Source organism: Numida meleagris, chromosome 1 (assembly GCF_002078875.1).
Source record: "Numida meleagris isolate 19003 breed g44 Domestic line chromosome 1, NumMel1.0, whole genome shotgun sequence".
Taxonomy (NCBI): domain Eukaryota; kingdom Metazoa; phylum Chordata; class Aves; order Galliformes; family Numididae; genus Numida; species Numida meleagris.
The window spans coordinates 72,540,845-72,557,862 of NC_034409.1; the positions used below are offsets into that span (position 1 = coordinate 72,540,845).

Here is a 17,018-nt window from a genome sequence, read left to right on the forward strand (position 1 = left end):
AAGATATGTAATTTGACAAGCATCCATCATAGAACTGGCTTAAATTTGCCAAAATAAGAGGAAGTGCTACTATGAAAATTGTAATCAGGCAAGTTGATGAAAGAGTATTTCAGTTACGTTTTCACAATATCCTCTTAGTATAAGAGCACATGGGGATTCCAGTAGTTTCAGCTGGTTCCAAAGGGGACCAGCATTATCTGCATGCCATCATATCGTTCCCTTTGCTTGTGCATTCGATCTCTTTCCTCTCCTATCTATTTATATTGTGATGTCCTCCAGGCAGGGATTCCTCTTTTTGAATATGAACAGGCACAACTGTAAGCAATGTACAGAAGCCATCAGATGTTACAGTGTGATATCATTTGATTCTTTCACAATACTTAAACTAGGAAAGATGATCATGCTGCTCACCTTCCCCTCCTTTCAAAAGAGGAGTCACTTGTTAGTGGGACTCCGAGGGGTAATTTTCATACCCCTCCCTTCTGTCACTAGCTCATCTGACCTTAGTTGGATCCCTGATTTGTGCCCAAGGACATATATCCCCATGGTGGAGGCTCTGGGATGCCCAACTGCTGCACATAGTGCCCCTCTCAAGAGACACGGCTCTCTTTGCCCCTCACATCTGCAGGGGGTTGCTGGAGATAGCAAGCATAGAAATGGCCATTCTTTGTCAGAAAGAAAGGGTAGAAAGAAGGGCAGCAAAAGATAGCTTCACTGATGTTGAAGTCATTAGGTATCTCTACTAGCACAGTGGGTTTACAGCGTATTATCAGTTGGGAAGCAGTGGTGCTATCAGTTACTCTAATTACTGGGTGTTCAGTTTCTCACACAGCACCTTTGCCTTTGCAAGAAAACCAAAAAGCAGGATGAGATAGAACTTCCTTGTGAGTTATCTCATCCATTTGTTTTCATTCAAAGTTTGATCCTCTACTGGAAGTGCATAAGTAAATTATTTGCCTCTATTGACATTGCAGTAATTTTTCCAGTCTTGAAAGCAAACCTTTCTTGGTGATATCATCAAGATTAGACTCAAATAATACAGTGAGCCCATGCATTTTTTAGTGACATGTTGTCTTCTGTAGCAATATTGGTTGAAGCATTTCCTCCCTTCTCAGTCACCACTTCCAGCTGTTACTCTTTTTGTAATTTGTCACTGTCTCAACTGGTTGTGTTGAACTGGTAGTGCAGTCTTGACTGTTATTGCAATTGTGCTCTTAATCAGCCCAGAAGGCTGATCAGGCAGATACCAGTGTGCATGTATACTTACGTACAGATTTTCTCTCTTATCAAAACCACAGCATAACCCCCTTACCAATTTCACTGTTATATCAGAGGAAGTGGGCAAAGAGCTGCCACTGAGTGGTGTCCTGCAAGGAACTTGCTTGAAGGACAATGTAGTGAGTGCTGACATCCCAGTGTTGAGATAGAAATTACCATCTTCGTAGTGACTCCTTCGTACTAGACAGAATAACAGAAAAGTGTTCTGATATCCCCACTTGAGGAGTGGCCATATTTCCCTCAAGCACACAACTCAGCAAGACACCTGTGAAGCTGGAGGGATGAAACTGAAGTATGTCCTATCACTTATGGGTGAGCGGTTGGCTGATGGGTTGGGACCAAAGGGTCATAAGCAAGTGTTGTAGAAAAAAGAGTTGCATAAGGCTGGTGACCAGTCGCTAGCAGGGTTCTTGAGGGCTCCATTTTTGGGTCGGTTCTCTTTAGGAGTTGGACTCAATGATCCTTAAGGGTCCCATCCAACTTGGAATATTCTGTGATTCTATGATTCCATATATTTCTGAGATCTCAGGCTCGTAGGTGTGCAACGTGCCCAAGAACTTGCTGAATCCCTGGTACCCCCAAACCTTCACATGAAGTAGCTACTATGGGGTCAAGTGGCTGTGCTGAGCATACAGCAGATGTTCAGGCCCTTGTGACTGGCACCTCAAGGGGCTAGCTCAGAGGGCACCCCAGAGATGACTGCAAGCCATCTTTGAGACAAACAGTACAGCAGCCTGGCTCCAGTCTGATGAGCCAGCAAACGAGATCTTGCATTTCATCCTAATTAATACTGATTGCTGATTGCTTGAACAGTATTCTTAAGTGGTCCCAAATAGAAATAATGTCTTAACTTCATATGACTTCTACAGAAATATCAGGGGGAAGCCTGTTTTTGGAGGGGCTAATAAGAAAAATTAGTGAATGTGCTGACTAGCTTCAGAGCAAGCAGGAGTTAAACCCTGCAGAGGAAGCAATTCTTAAGCTGCAGCAAAGATAATCATGATAATTTATCATCTGATAATCAAAGAGCACACGCTTAATTTGTTCTCATTATCAACATATTTCAAGCACAAGTACCTTAGCTGAAGAAGCCTGACTGTGCAGAGGCTGCACTGGAAGGGTTTAGATAAAGAGCCCCATGCAAATACAGTGAGGCTACTTCAATATGGGAAAGGTGTTATGGTGCAGTGTGGAGTCCATCCCAGTGGCTTCCTTATCCCTCTGCATGTGGAGAAGGATCCTCAGCATATAGAACTGTTGTTTTAAGCTTCTGACCTTCCTCTAGGACAGAACTGTCTTCTTGAAGAAATGACTGACAGTACATAAGAGCTGCAGGGATTTGGTTCATTAAGGAACCATCAAGAAGTAAAGCTAAATCTGGATGTTTTTAACCACGTCAAAACTCTGGCTTGCAGTATCTTGGGAGCTGAAAGCGTCTGCAGCACACTGAGAGCAGGCTTTTACCTGCAAAGACTGAGATATGGCTCAAAACTGAGTACAGCATGCAGTCTGTAGAGCTGAAATGTACACCGTTTCCTCTAGTTATTTAATATTTAATTTTACCTGAAGGCAGGTCTTTCTGTAACGCACAGAAGAGCTAATATACTGGTGGACTGAAGTAGTCTTTTATAGCGCTCCTGGATTAGGAGTATGAAAGAGACAGAGACACTCTGCATAGACAGAGGTCCAAAAGTGAAATCAGTTGAAGTAAATGCTGTTGGTAAATTTTTCACTGTGCTGCTTTGCTTGATGGCTACAGGCAAAGTAATCCAGTCTGGCTGTGCTGCCAAAATCTGCTTTTCCTGTAGTACTACAAATGCAGCTGCAGCTCATGAGGCTTGGAGACTTGGTGCTGAGAAGCCAACATGTGGCATCTTGCTGTCACTGCTTAGGCTGTTGTGTAGTGAGGCTGGCCTCACGTTCCCTGGAAACAGCTTGCAAAACATGCTCTTTGTGTTTACACTCCTCCCCTCCATCTCTCTCAATCACAGTTGAGTTAGAAAACAAAGTCCCAGCCAAAATTCCTCAAGGGAATGGGACCCAGCCTCATCATGATGTGGGCCTCTGAGAACAAAATCTCCCTGTGAGAAGAAAACAGCTTCTTAATACAGAGGGATGGCAGTGTCTTGCTAAGTTGGTGGTGGTGTTTTGCCGGCATGTGAGACTGAGATTTCTGAACTTTCCTCTTGATTCAGCTGCACAAAAAGGACTTCCTGACCTCTCTTCTGAAACTATCGAGTCACCTATAAGTTAGCAGCCACAGGAAGATCAAGGTGACCTTGCTGATGTTAGGTTTAACTGACGAATTGCAGAAAGAACCATCTTAATTTTAGCAGCTGCACTGATTGTGACTAGCAACTACTACTTCAGTTTTTCATATCTTTCTGGAGTGCTGACAGGATGCACAAAATCAGGGCTTTCAGTTCCATCACCAGCATAACTTCTCCATATTCTAAGCATGGCATATACAGCAATTAGGCAGCAGGGCAAAAGACTTAAGTAAAACCATATGTAGGCCAAAATGAGCAAGATCTATTTATTTCGAATTACTTACAAATCTTTAGCACCCCAGCCAGGGATCCGGGCTATATTGTGTTAAAAAGAAAAAATAACAGACTCCAGTATATTAACAATGCATTCTAATACATTTTTGAGTGACAGGGGTTTGGAGTTAAAATTACTGTTGCCTGAGTAAGTGCCACAAGAAGTAGGAAGGAAATGTATTTATTAACTAAGGGTATAAAGACACTCTGCATTTGTTCAGTTGTAAAGAGAAGCAAAGTATAGTTCCTAGATTCAATTCCTGCCATAACAGATTTGGTGAATGGGCAGGTGTCCAATGATTTCGTGCCTCACATCTGTAAAAAAGATACAATAATCTAATCTATCTGCAGTTGAAGGGTACTGTGTAGTGTAAATGTCCAGGTATTACTAGTAGTAGTATCCCATGGATGCAGCAGTGACTGTATTCAATATAGGAAAACTGCAAATAATCATTTTTAGGTCTGAATTTTGACCTAGATTAAAATGAGTTGTTTTGAAACAATAAACAGTTGCTGAGAAATAAATTAAATTTTTTATTATCTCCTAGATTTCTGCTTGCAAAACCTCTTGCTTCTTGCCACGTGGACTTTTGAGCTAGCTAACCTGTGTCATTGTCAAGGCTCAGCTAGTTTTGTTTAGGATACAGTTTTTGCACATACAAGGAAAAAAGCTACAGAATACATTTCTTTCAGCTCCTTTTGGAAGAGAGCAGTAGGAAAGCAATGTCTGCTCTATGGAGAACAGCCAAAAATTGAGTGAGAAGCAGTCAGGAGTGGATTAAGACTATAACTGGGAGCAGATCCAAACTGACATTTCCCCATTCTCTATCCCCCTGCCAGTTGTTTCTGTTGCACGAGCTGCTCTGATAGGAATCCCATGGTCACCTGCCCTCTGGCTGTGGTCACCACAAGAGCAAGGAGAGGAGTCATAGAATCGTAGAATCATAGAACGGCTTGGGCTGAAAAGGACCTCAAAGATCATCGAGTCTCAACCCCCCTGCCAAGTGCAGGGTCGCCAACCACTAGACCAGGCTGCCCAGAGCCACATCCAGTCTGGCCTTGAATGCCTCCAGGGACGGGGCATCCACAACCTCCCTGGGCAACCTGTTCCAGTGCGTCACCACCCTCTGTGTGAAAAACTTCCTCCTAATATCTAACCTAAATCTCCCCTGTCTCAGCTTAAAACCATTCCCCCTTGTCCTATCACTATCCACCCTCACAAACAATCGATCCCCCTCCTGTTTATACGCTCCCTTCAAGTATTGGAAGACCACAATGAGGTCTCCCCGGAGCCTTCTCTTCTCCAAACTGAACAAGCCCAGTTCCCTCAACCTTTCCTCATAGGAGAGGTGCTCCAGCCCTCTGATCATCTTGGTCGCCCTCCTCTGCACTCGTTCCAACAGCTCCACGTCCTTCTTGTGCTGGGGGCCCCAGGCCTGGACACAGTACTCCAGATGGGGCCTCACGAGAGCCGAGTAGAGGGGGACCACCACCTCCCTCTCCCTGCTGACCACTCCTCTTTTAATGCAGCCCAGAACATAGTTGGCCCTCCGGGCTGCCAGCGCACACTGCTGGCTCATGTCCAGCCTCTCGTCCACCAGGACCCCCAAGTCCCTTTCCGCAGGGCTGCTTTCAAGTACCTCTTCCCCCAGGTTGTATAAATACCTGGGATTGCCCCGACCCAAGTGCAGCACCCTGCACTTGGCCTTGTTAAACCTCATTAGGTTCTCATGGGCCCACTTGTCCAGCCTGTCCAGGTCCCTCTGGATGGCTTCTCTTCCTTCCAATGTATCGACTGCACCGCTCAGCTTGGTGTCATCTTGCACTCAGGCAATTTTTCTGTGTGTGGCAACTGTGGTAGCAGCCACAGTCAGCTGGCTGACGGTGCACTGGCAGCATCTTGCTGACTGTCACGCTCTGGCCTTCCCCAAACGTGGTACCCAGATGCAAAAAAGCCAGCCGTTATTCCCCTCTGGAAGGAGGGCTCTTGCTGGGCTTCTAGGAAGGTTTTTTGCAAACACTGCAAAAGGAAGCTGGAGTCTTTCTGCATGGTTCTTGAAAGCTCTTGGACGTGGCTCATGGAATGAGTGCCTAGAAAACAGGCTGGTCTTTTCATCACCTCTGTGTTTACTTGCATCTTTGGCTGGTAGCTTCTCCCTTCCAGAACAGTGGCCACTTTAGCACATGTATCAGCACCATTTATCTGGACTGATTTGCACCAGGAAAGAGATGCATCCTGTGTGAATTCTCCATTTAGACTGCAGACAGCCTGTCAGGAGCATGTAGACTGTGCCTGCATTACAACACTTTCTGCAGCTGATCCCAAGCAGGGGCAGCAAACAGAGGAAAGAGGGCTAAATCCTAGAGCCTGCTTTGTCTGCAAGCAAACTCCAGATAATGCAGTAGAAACAGAAATGAGTGGGGCATCCACAGCAGGTCAAATATTGACTTCAGTAACAAAAAGTGCAGTGTGACTGACCTTATTAAATGACTAAGGCTGTGCTTGAAGCTTTATTCTGACATCAGTTACAACTCTAAGGACTTCAAGGAATTGGTCTGCATTGTTCAGCAACTTTTCTGTCTGTTTTTGGGGCTGGGGGTCTTAGGCGTGGCTGAGTAATTTTGTGTAGGAGATTTACTTCATTTGCTAACCTGTATCTGCAAAGAAAAGGTTTGGCTATGGAGTAAGAAAGAATACATTCTTCATGTTAAATCCTGCATAGAGTGGCTTTTCCATTCTCCTTTCACACTTAAATTGACTTCATATTTTGTGGGGTTTTTACACTGTTGACTTCATTTGCCATCATTAATCAGTGAGCTATCTCATCCCAGCAAGCTAATCTAGAGTACTGCTTGTGCATTTGATCAGCAAATGCAAACGGTGTGTAATGTCAGCAGGTCAGAAGAGGTGATGGAACATGGGATTTTCACTTCAGTTCCAGGAAGGGCCATAGTTGCTTCCAGGAAGCTGAGCTTGGCACTGAGTGTGGGGAATTGAAAAGATTTATTTCACCATATGAGAGCTCAGCACTTGAGCATTTTAATCAAACATTTTCCAATCAATATGTTTCTTACAGGCATTCCAAAGGCTGCATTAGAAAAGCAATTTTATTTATTTTATTACCCTGGAGCCCTAAGGGATTAGGGTCTGTCAGCTTTGCAAGTCTCTGTACAGACAGTGAGAAAAAAAGGGCTGGGCCATGGGGAGCAATGTTAACAAGATCAGCATGGCAGAAATCTGTCCCCATGGCTCACCAGGCTTGTTTCTGTAGCATGTCTTCATGCACAGGGACCGGAGAGCAGACCTGTGCACAAGGCATTGCCTCTAGTCCTGCTCCATCTTCAATACCCCATTCAACAGGACAGCAGCAGATGTGAGGCTACTTCTTTTATTTCAGATTACTACTGAAAAAGCTGTTTCACCCTCTGTTCCCAGCAGTGTGGGAAGTTTCCCAAAGTCTTGTCATTCTGATTACAGGCAGTTCTATATCTTTTTAAAGGACATGCAAGACCCACTGAGGTGTCTCTTCCTGCCCACTATGCAACTTCTCTGTTCCCTATCTGACCACTTTTTTTCCTTAACAAGGCCTATAAAGGCGCATTTTTGACTGCTGTCGTCCGTGTCCCTTGTGCCAGTTTGTACTCACTTTCCCAGTAATTCTCTTCAAGGATTAGCCAGGATTAACCTTTCAATGCTTTTCCACCTTTGCTTATCTCTGGACCTACAAAAAAGAGTCAGCTTCCTACTGTAGGATGAAGCAGTCTCTGTGGGCCATCAGCACCAAATCATTTCTGCTGCTGCGCTGTGTCATCCACATGTGTCCTGGCTTAGGGGCACTTATTTAGGCTGCCCACGTGCATGGGAATAGCTGAGCACCATTCTGTCACTCAGCCCTGAGGAATTAGAGTCCTTAGTCTTCCTGCCTTTGCCTTCCATAGAACAGGCATTGCTAAGAGGCTACAGAACACCTGGTGATGGGAGCCTGGCAGTGCTGGTAGTGAAGGGAAGGGGTCTTGTGGTGGAAGATCAAGCAGGGACAGCATAAAATTGCACTCCCAGGAGGACCTCAGCACCTAAATTGTGCTTGAACTTGAAATTTCCTGCGGCATGATTGGCTCTTGGCTGCTGAGCTCCCTGCTGCAGCCCATCTCAGGGAGCAGCAAGACTGGGGGAGAGAACATCTAAAAGTCTCTTTGGCAGAGCCTGGGAGAAAGATCTGAATCTAATTGTATGTCTTTCCTCCAGACCGTGATTGCCTTTACACAGAAATGGAGAGAAAAACAGAACCTCATGCCCCTGTCTTGCTTTGCATGTACCAGCATGTGTTACGCTTTATGGATAACATGGAAGGATTTATTTAATTAATAACAAAAAAGAGAGCTTCAGTTCCAAATGAATTAGAATCATAGAATCATAGAATTAGCTAGGTTGGAAAAGACCTACAAGATCATCCAGTCCAGCCATCCACCTACCACCAATAACCCCACTAAACCATGTCTCTCAATGCTGTATCTAAATGTTTCTTGAACACCTCCAGGAATGGTGACTCCACCACCTCCCTGGGCAGCCCATTCCAGAGCCTGACCACTCTTTCAGAAAAGTAGTATTTCCTAATGTCCAGCCTAAATCTCCCCTGGCGCAACTTGAGGCCATTCCCCCTCGTCCTGCCACTAGTTACAAGAGAGAAGAGGCTGACCCCCAGCTCACTACAACCTCCCTTCAGGTAGTTATAGAGAGTGATAAGGTCCCCCCTGAGCCTCCTCTTCTCCAGACTGAACAATCCCAGCTTCCTCAGCCGCTCCTCATAAGGCCTGTGCTCTAGACCCCTCACCAGTTTCGTTGCCCTCCTCTGAACACGCTCCAGGGCCTCAATGTCTTTCTTGCAGTGAGGGGCCCAAAACTAGACACAGGACTCGAGGTGGGGCCTCACCAGGGCTGAGTACAGAGGGACAATTACTTCCTTACTCCTACTGGCAACAGTATTTCTGAAACAAGCCAGGATGCCATTGGCCTTCTTGGCCACCTGGGCCCACTGCTGGCTCATGCTCAGCCGAGCATTGACTAATACCCCCAGGTCCGTTTCCTCCACACAACCTTCCAGCCACTCTGCCCCAAGCCTGTAGCGTTGCCTGGGGTTGTTGCGGCCAAAGTGCAGGACCCGGCCCTTGGTCTTGTTGAACCTCATCCCATTGGCTTCAGCCCAGAGATCCAGACTGTCCAAATCTCTCTGTAGGGCCTCTCTACCCCAGGCAGATCGACACTTCCTGCCAGTTTGGTGTCGTCTGCAAACTTACTGAGGGTGCTCTCAGTGCCCTCATCCAGGTGATCAATAAAGATATTGAAGAGGACAGGCCCCAGCACTGACCCCTGGGGAATTAGCTGGTAACAGATATGCAAGTCCTCTGAGCTTTCCCAGCATCGTTTTTCCACTAAAGGCTCAGGCACTGTCCTGCAGTTGGAGTCAGTCTGCCTGCTGCTGCCAGTGATGCTACATCTGTCCCTGGGTGTTTAGAGCCAGCTGCTGATATGCATGCTCTGGCCTCTGTTGTTTGCCCAACTGAGCTGAGTAGCGTTTGGCATGGGAGCAAGAACAATCTTCTCTGCCTCCAGGAAGTAGGGGTAAGAGGGTAGAGGGGGTGGGACGGCTGTCTGAAGCCCATCTCACCTTGTACTACCAGACAGGCAACCAGGCGTATGCATGGAGGACTGATGTGGAACAAAATTGACACAAAACTCACTGCAATCACTGTTTCCGTTGTGCGGGCTGCAGTATGTCTGTGTCCTCATATCAAAACTAAAACATGACAGCAGCTCTCACTTACTGTACATAGCTCTGTGCATTGGATTCGTGTCATCAGATTGTTCCAAAGTGAGTCACAGTGAAAACAGCCCACAGTACGTTATGTATGCTTCACATCTTAGATGTATCTGCTGTATCTATTGTACCTCACAATGCATACTGTAAAATACATACCCTCTCTTCCAAAGGAAAGAATGAGATGTTAAACATGGGTGCATCACAAGATCCGAGGTTGCCTACATCTTAGCTGAAGGACTCACTGTAAAAACAGGGGTGAAGCCTTTGGAGACCATCGTCTTGAACTCCTCTTCGACACATCAGTGCATTCTGCTGTGTGCATGCATGCATGAGTGCTTAAACATATGTAAAAAAATTTATTATCTACTTGAAGTAGAAAATGCAAATTACTCCACCAACCCCTCTTCTTTGTGCTTATTTTTGCTGTGTAAGAAGATAAAGGAACAGAGGGTGGATTTCTTCTGCAGTCCAGATGTATCAGCCTGTACCTTGGAGCGTGAGAATTGATCACTCTCCCCATTATAAGCTGGCTGGTGCAACAGGTGCTAGAAGCAGGACTTCAGGTGAGAAATAAGCAACAGAAGTTGATAATCTACTAAGATACCAATGCTCCAGCCTGCAGCATTAGAAAGGTGAGCATGAATTTGGCTCACCTAGAGAAGTTTAGAAGTTTTTGTTATTGTCTATTTTTATGCAGAGGGGGAGATTAAGGGTGGGAATTCTCTCCAGATTCCAGCCAGCAGAGCAATGACAGAAATGGGAGCAGTGTCAGGTCTGACTCTTAAGTCAAAATTCACTGTCCAAGGTCCGTGGCTCAATCAGCACCTAATGCAAACAGCAAAGCCTTCCTGCTGCTCCCAGTGGCCAGCCCAGTAGGCACAGCCCTGTCCTCATTTTGTTACACAACACTCATTTTCCTCACTTTATTCTGACTGGTAAATACCTTTGCTAGTTCAAGACAATGCTGTTAGCTTTCACAGAGAAGAAAAGGAAAGAGATAAAAAGAGCCCATTTTTCCTCCACAGTGGATACGACAATAAAAGATGAAGAGGGGAAAATAAAAAACAGTATCAAATAAAAGAAAATTTATATAAGCAGGATTAGTCCTTTCTTTCACTGAGAGTACAGAAGAACATTTTGAGGACCTACTGATAGCTGTGTATGCTGTGCTGTAAAATCTGTTCATCTGCAGAGCCAGCCCTCTCATTCCCTTGTTTTCATAAACCCAACAGCTTCTTTTTAAGAAAGAGCAAAGAAGGTGGCATACAAGCTTAGCAAACACGGTACTGCACATGAAATAATTATTTTTGAGCAGTAGTTTCTGAAGCACTTTCAGAAGCACTGTTCTGCACCCCCATGAAAGCTGTGACAGAACTGATTCGGTCTCACAAAGCAAATGGGGGAACAGGCAACTACAGATAGCTTTTGGGGAAATGAGCTTCCTGGGAAGATGAGAGGGCAGGGAGAGAGGGAGATGAGAGAGGAGGCAGTCCACCTAGGCAAAAGCAGTTCATGTGTTTTATAGTACTTTATATCTTCAAAACACAATGCAAGCATTGAATTAAGATATTACCCCATGAGTGGAGAGATCTGGCTCCTCCACCCACTCGTTTTAGTACTAGCCAAACTGAATGAGAAAGGCTGCATGCTGATTGTCCTAGGTCATACTGCTTTTTGGCTTTTTTTCTTTTTCTTTGAAGACTCTGTCTCTCCTTCTCAAAAGCTGGAGATGCTGCTGATACCCAGCAGAGACCTGGTAGGCATGATGAAGCATTGTATCCCTTTCTGAGTCACCAGCATAGTACACCTGGCTCAGCCCTGTTTCTGTAGCTTATTTGGCTGTTCTGGGTCTAGTGCTGATCAGTAGAAGCTCTTTATAGACATGGTACTTTTATATTAATTGAACAGAAAACAAAAATACACAGTCAGCCAGCACATAGGAAGTTATGATCAATGTTTGTACAGGGAGTGATTTATTTATTGTGTCGTTATCAGTAAGGGAGCATGCAGAACATGTGTAGTTATCACACAGCTCTGCCCGTGGCCTGATTTTCCCAATGATGTTTTGTTTCTTGCCTGATCTTGTGAAGCACACACCAAAACTCCAATTAAATTTCCACATTACAGTGTTCTTCCAGGCAACTTGCCGCTTGTATGGCGTGGCAAATGGGGAGGAAGGTGGGAACAGAAGCCACATATGAACACTTCAAGCTCCCCTCATATGTTTTTTTAAAACCTTTTTATACACTGTGGTCTGGCTCTCACTTAGTTCTCTTTTACCAAGCTGCGATATGCATCCTGCCCAGCAGTAGCCTAGAGTTCAGTGTTTTTTCTTCAGGAGTGACTGTGTTCAGCAAAAGGTGAACCTCACTCTGGCATTTTAGCTAACAGTTTTCATGTCTCTGAGTAGATCTACACCTGACTGCACTCCCTTCAAAAAGGAAGAACCTACAGAAAGCTCTGACCTCAGTAACCAGCCCCTAATTCAGTAGGAGGGGAGATAAAATAAGTCCCTCATAAATGCTATTTCTTGTGTCTGTGCAGCACAGTGCTACAGGGGTAGCTGAAGCCAATGGAAGCTTACTGCTGCCATGCAGACACCCCTTCCTTTGGTCAGCTCCAAACATTTCTTGAGCTTGATCTCAGTTCTCACTCAGGATCAGATTCAGTTCTGTGTGCAGCTGTGGTCTGGGGCTTTCCAAAGCCGCTGCCTGGGAATCTAGTATAGCAGCAGAATGCAATTTGTTGCATGTGACCTGTTGCTGAAACAGAAAGCAAGATTGCCTATCTGCAGAAGTTAAAAAAGCAAAACAAAACAGTACAAATCTCCTGGGTTTCTTTTCTGACTTGGTAAGACAAGGGTAATCAGATTTCATAGAATGGTGTGCCAGGAAGGAAATTTCTTCCCATGTGCAGCATACAATCAGCCAGGTGCAAGATGAGGAAGGGAGGTTCATCTTCCTCTGAAGCATAAGGTATTAGCCCCTGCCAGAGGCTGTGTACCGGAGATCTGATCAGATACGGCAAATTTTAGGCTCCTCTGCGCAGCGTGAAGCTTTCATTTCTACACAACATATCGTAACAAGTCAAACAATGAGTCATCCCACAATGGGGAAAAGGAAAGAAAGCTTTTATCTCCCAGCAGACTGGAGATAATCTGCCTACCTAGGTATAAACAACTCTTCACCATGCTGCCTTCTCTCCAGGGGAGGGAAGCTGTTTTAAATTCATCTATAAAACAGATACTGAATTGTCACAACTCCCAGGCCTCTCTGCCTAGGCCCAGTAAAGGTGACTGGAAGGGCACTCCTCGCTTCTGTGAGCGGATGTGCAGTGAGCATGGATGGGGCAACAGCTTTATCTCCTGCCTGCTCTGCACCTCAGAAGGAGCAGCTGGAGGACAACTCCATCCCACAGTGGAAACCTGGAATTAAATAATATCCTAGAAGGGATGCTGAGACATCGTGTTTTTCAGAATGTCCAAAATAAACCAAGACACCTAAACTAATGCAGTGTTGCACAGCCCAATACTTACGTAATCCTGACCTCTCTCTCCCATGCCTTGCTCAGAGACTTTGCATGTTACGGCTTGGGGAGAAATGGAGATTCTCTGGTATTTGCCTATATTCGCATGCCTTGCCTAATTTTGTAACACAGTCTTGGTCTCTTCCTGATGCAGGTTTGCAGCCCGTTTACTGGAGCAGGGACGATGTTGCACAGTGGCTCAGGTGGGCGGAGAAGGAGTTTTCCCTGAGGCCAATCGAGAGCAACACTTTTGAGATGAATGGCAAGGCTCTGTTGCTACTGACCAAAGAGGACTTTCGATACAGATCTCCACATTCAGGTGAGGATTTCTTATAGAAACTAGTTGAAAGGAGAGAAGAAACTGCAGCAGGGTCTGGAGAGGGACAAAGGAGGATACAGAGTCATGTTTGTTGGGGTGGGCTGGACAGTGGAGCAGAGAAAGGACAGAGACTCTGTCCTTATGAGGCAAAGACAAAAAAGACAAGGAAGAGAAATCTAGTTACACCTAAGCTGTAGGTAAATTTGGGTGCAACTCCAAACCCAAACATGCAACCTGTTTCTCATTAAAGCTCTTTGTAGAACTCACAGAGAGCAGCCTTCTTTGGCAGCACTGCATGACTTCCAGCTTTTCCGCATAAAGGCTTATCTTTTTGCAGACCCAACTACAGCAGCAAGTTAATCAAGTGCTCGAGCCTCTTAAGAAGCCGACATTAGCATTCTGTCTCACAGTTGGCTTGGCTTATGTGCTGCTAAGAGTGACTGCAAAATTCATCCCTGGGGGACCTTTCTTCTATTTTACAGCCCTTGTGGGCTTTACTTTACCATACTCACTCACGTGCTGGAGGCTGGCCCAAGGCACAACACAGATAGGTGTGAATCAGTTGGCCTATTGCTCAAATTATGTCTTCATTTATCCACACAAGGGATTTAGAAATGTCTATGTGGTCTTCCTGTATGTACTTAGATCCCCTGCAGTCTGCTATGGCTTTACAGTCAGAGTAAGCCTCTGCCCTCCTTTGTGGGGATGTTTAACTGAATGAGTTATTGGTTCTATACAAGAGTTGTGAGCTTTTTTTAATGACCATACATGGTACCTCTGTTAAATATAAAGGTTTACTCAATCACTATAGATGATCAAGGAGTTTGGACCAAGTGGTTACAGAACTGCTGTTAGCAGGCTTGGAGCACAAGGCTCACTCAGTGCAGAAGTGCAGCTGGTGCAGTTTGGCTCTGGCTGATAAACAAGGATTGGCACTAATTCTGCTTCTAGCTCCTTTGTGACTCCCTTGAATGCACCCCAACCATCCTCCTGCAGAATCTGCCTTCCATACTATGGCTTATATTTATTCTATACAAAGTTTTCAAAGCATGTACTTTAAACCAAGAATAATTTTGTATAAAAGGAAGTGTCAAACATTGATGTCTATCACCAGTATAATACATTAGTGAAAACTGATGCCTGGAAACATCCCTTGTTTAATTTTGGTACTCATTTTGAATGATTTCATTGCAAAAATTAGCCCTGCTTTAAGGCAAAAGAAGTATTGAAAGTGGGCAAGAATTGTAAAGGATGACTCTGTATAACTTGTTTGTTGTTCCCCTTATCATACCAGTGCCTTGCTGTCTACAAGTTATTTCCCTACTCTTCCCTTTGTGTGCTGTGAGGGCACTTGAAATGAATAGGATTAAAATGTTTGCTGGCTGGAGCGTTCTCAGAGAAGAGCCTCTGGCTTGCAAATCTACGCTGTGCAGAAGGTTAAACTTGTTTACCTAAATTTAGGTTAGAATGGCCTCTTGTCCTAGCTCTTTCTCTTCTCTTTCTCTCCCAGTATTATTCCTCAATGATAATAAACATTTTAAAGGATATCTCAGACAGTCACTGTAAATGTAAATGACTATAGGTAAAATATACCTCAACATTTCCCAGAAATAAACTACACGTGAAATGTAAGAACCATGAAATAATATTTGCCACAGAGCTTTAAGTTTTTCCAAGAGTGCAGGTACATAAAGGCTCTATCCTTTTCACTCATGGTTAAACCAGTAGAGTAGCATCCAGTCCTCCCAGTGATTGTAGCAATAAAATGGGCACACAGCCCCCTGCTATATTCCTATTTAGCACTGGCCTAGGAAGAGAGAGAGCAGAGGAGAGATTGAGATTTTTCGTTTTTGTAACTAATATGATTGCGTCTTTGTGATACAGAAATGTTAATGTTTTGTTAGGTAAAAAAAGATAAATTTATTGCTTAGAATGTTACAGTACTAGTTACGATTATGCCACTACTACATTCAAAGATGCAAATTATGAGGTAAAATCATGTTTTAGACTTTCATGTACTAAACATGGAAAAGTTAACTGAGTTCTTGAGGCTTTGTTTTTAATTAGATTTTCAGGTATTGCAGTCACTTCTTAAAAATGCCCTAAAGTCACTTCTGAGACAGTAATAAACTTCCCCACAAGTAGAACATTGGCACGTCATAGAGACAGCAGCTGAATGGCACACAGCTTACAATCTCATAGGAGCAACTACTAATCCCACACACACTTGAGAAAGCTCTCCTAGAAAATCTAAGGTTTCCTAGTTGAAACTTTGTTAAGTTTCTTTTCAGATAATATGCTGCTGCTTTAACCCGTTCCTCTGTATTATGAGGTAAGACACCTAGAAGAGAGGAAACAGAATTAAAAGCTGGGAGACTTTGTGCCCTGTATTGTACCTTTTTACTTTGAAATATCTAACAAGTTACATCACACAAAACATGTAAGTATGTAAATGTTTAATGCTGATTTTGGAGGGAAGGCATCAGTACCAGATGAAATACACAAGAAGACACAAAATAAGCTGTTAATATTAATGTGCAGTGGTCACTGAAGTGACATGTTCCACTAAGGAAGGATATAACAATTCTGGTAACATGGAATGGGAGGAAAAAGCAAGGAACAGCCTGCTTGTACCCCAAAAAGAAACAAGCATTTGGATCGAGTCATGCAAAAACATGATAACGTGGTGCAGTACAATTCACTGTGGGCATTTCTGTAGAATAATGATACAATAGCAACTAACAGACTTTATTTACCATTCAGATCACCAAGTCCACTGCATTAAGTTCCTTAGTATGCATCATGTCCCTCTTCTAATACTGCCTATTGCAGTGAGCCCTCTACAGATCATAGTGTCTAGAAATAACTAGCTTTGGGATCCTATTTTTCTGAAGGTTTTCCTGAGGTCCATTTCAGGACACCAGAAGTGACATACAGCAGTTCCTATGGCAGCTATAGCACTCAAGAATCTCCAGATGTTGTCACCGTGTCAAGGTTTACATCTCTTCATTCTTTGCAAGTCTTTGAGTTTACCCCAAAATAGCTTCTCAAAGTGAGAGTTCTTCCTCCTATCTATTTCCTAGATTGGACTAGACTGTATCACAGTAGCATACTGCCTCTGCTCTTGGGGCACTGGTGTTGCATAGAGAGGCTTTGCATCTTCCTCCTTGCCCCATAAAGCCTAAATTGTTCAGTAATTACGGAATAGCACCTTGTTTGCTCTTAGCACCTCAGTGCGTAATCACATATTCTGCATTTAAGAATTCTCTGTCCTGAGTTGTCTCTATAAAAAAACTGAAGCTGTGATGAGAGAGGGTGGAACACTGAAATACTGCTTACAGAGGGTGTGAACTCTTGAATGGGCACTTGTGTAGCCTGGAAAAACTGTATCAGGATAGTAGCAGCCACTTCTTTACATTCTCCCTTTCTTCCAAGGTCATACACAGAGGTGTGTGTGTGACTTGGTGCTTTTTCTTTTTTTCTTTTCCTTTTTCTTTTCCTTTTTCTTTTCCTTTTTCTTTTCCTTTTTCTTTT

The 17,018-nt window shown here is 44.2% G+C and overlaps 1 protein-coding gene across 4 annotated transcripts in view; it reads left to right on the forward strand.

Moving 5' to 3' along the window:
• The window catches only part of ETV6 (ETS variant 6), a 132,580-nt gene that overhangs the window by 87,726 nt on the left and 27,836 nt on the right, over window positions 1–17,018 (forward strand). For 3 of the 4 annotated variants that reach the window (XM_021393445.1, XM_021393473.1, XM_021393463.1), the window contains one exon: window positions 13,320–13,484. In XM_021393445.1, coding sequence (XP_021249120.1) covers window positions 13,320–13,484 — 165 coding nt within the window. Of the gene's footprint in view, window positions 1–10,075; window positions 10,204–13,319; window positions 13,485–17,018 lie in introns of those variants that run through there. The other variant, XM_021393453.1, reaches the window with a different exon arrangement.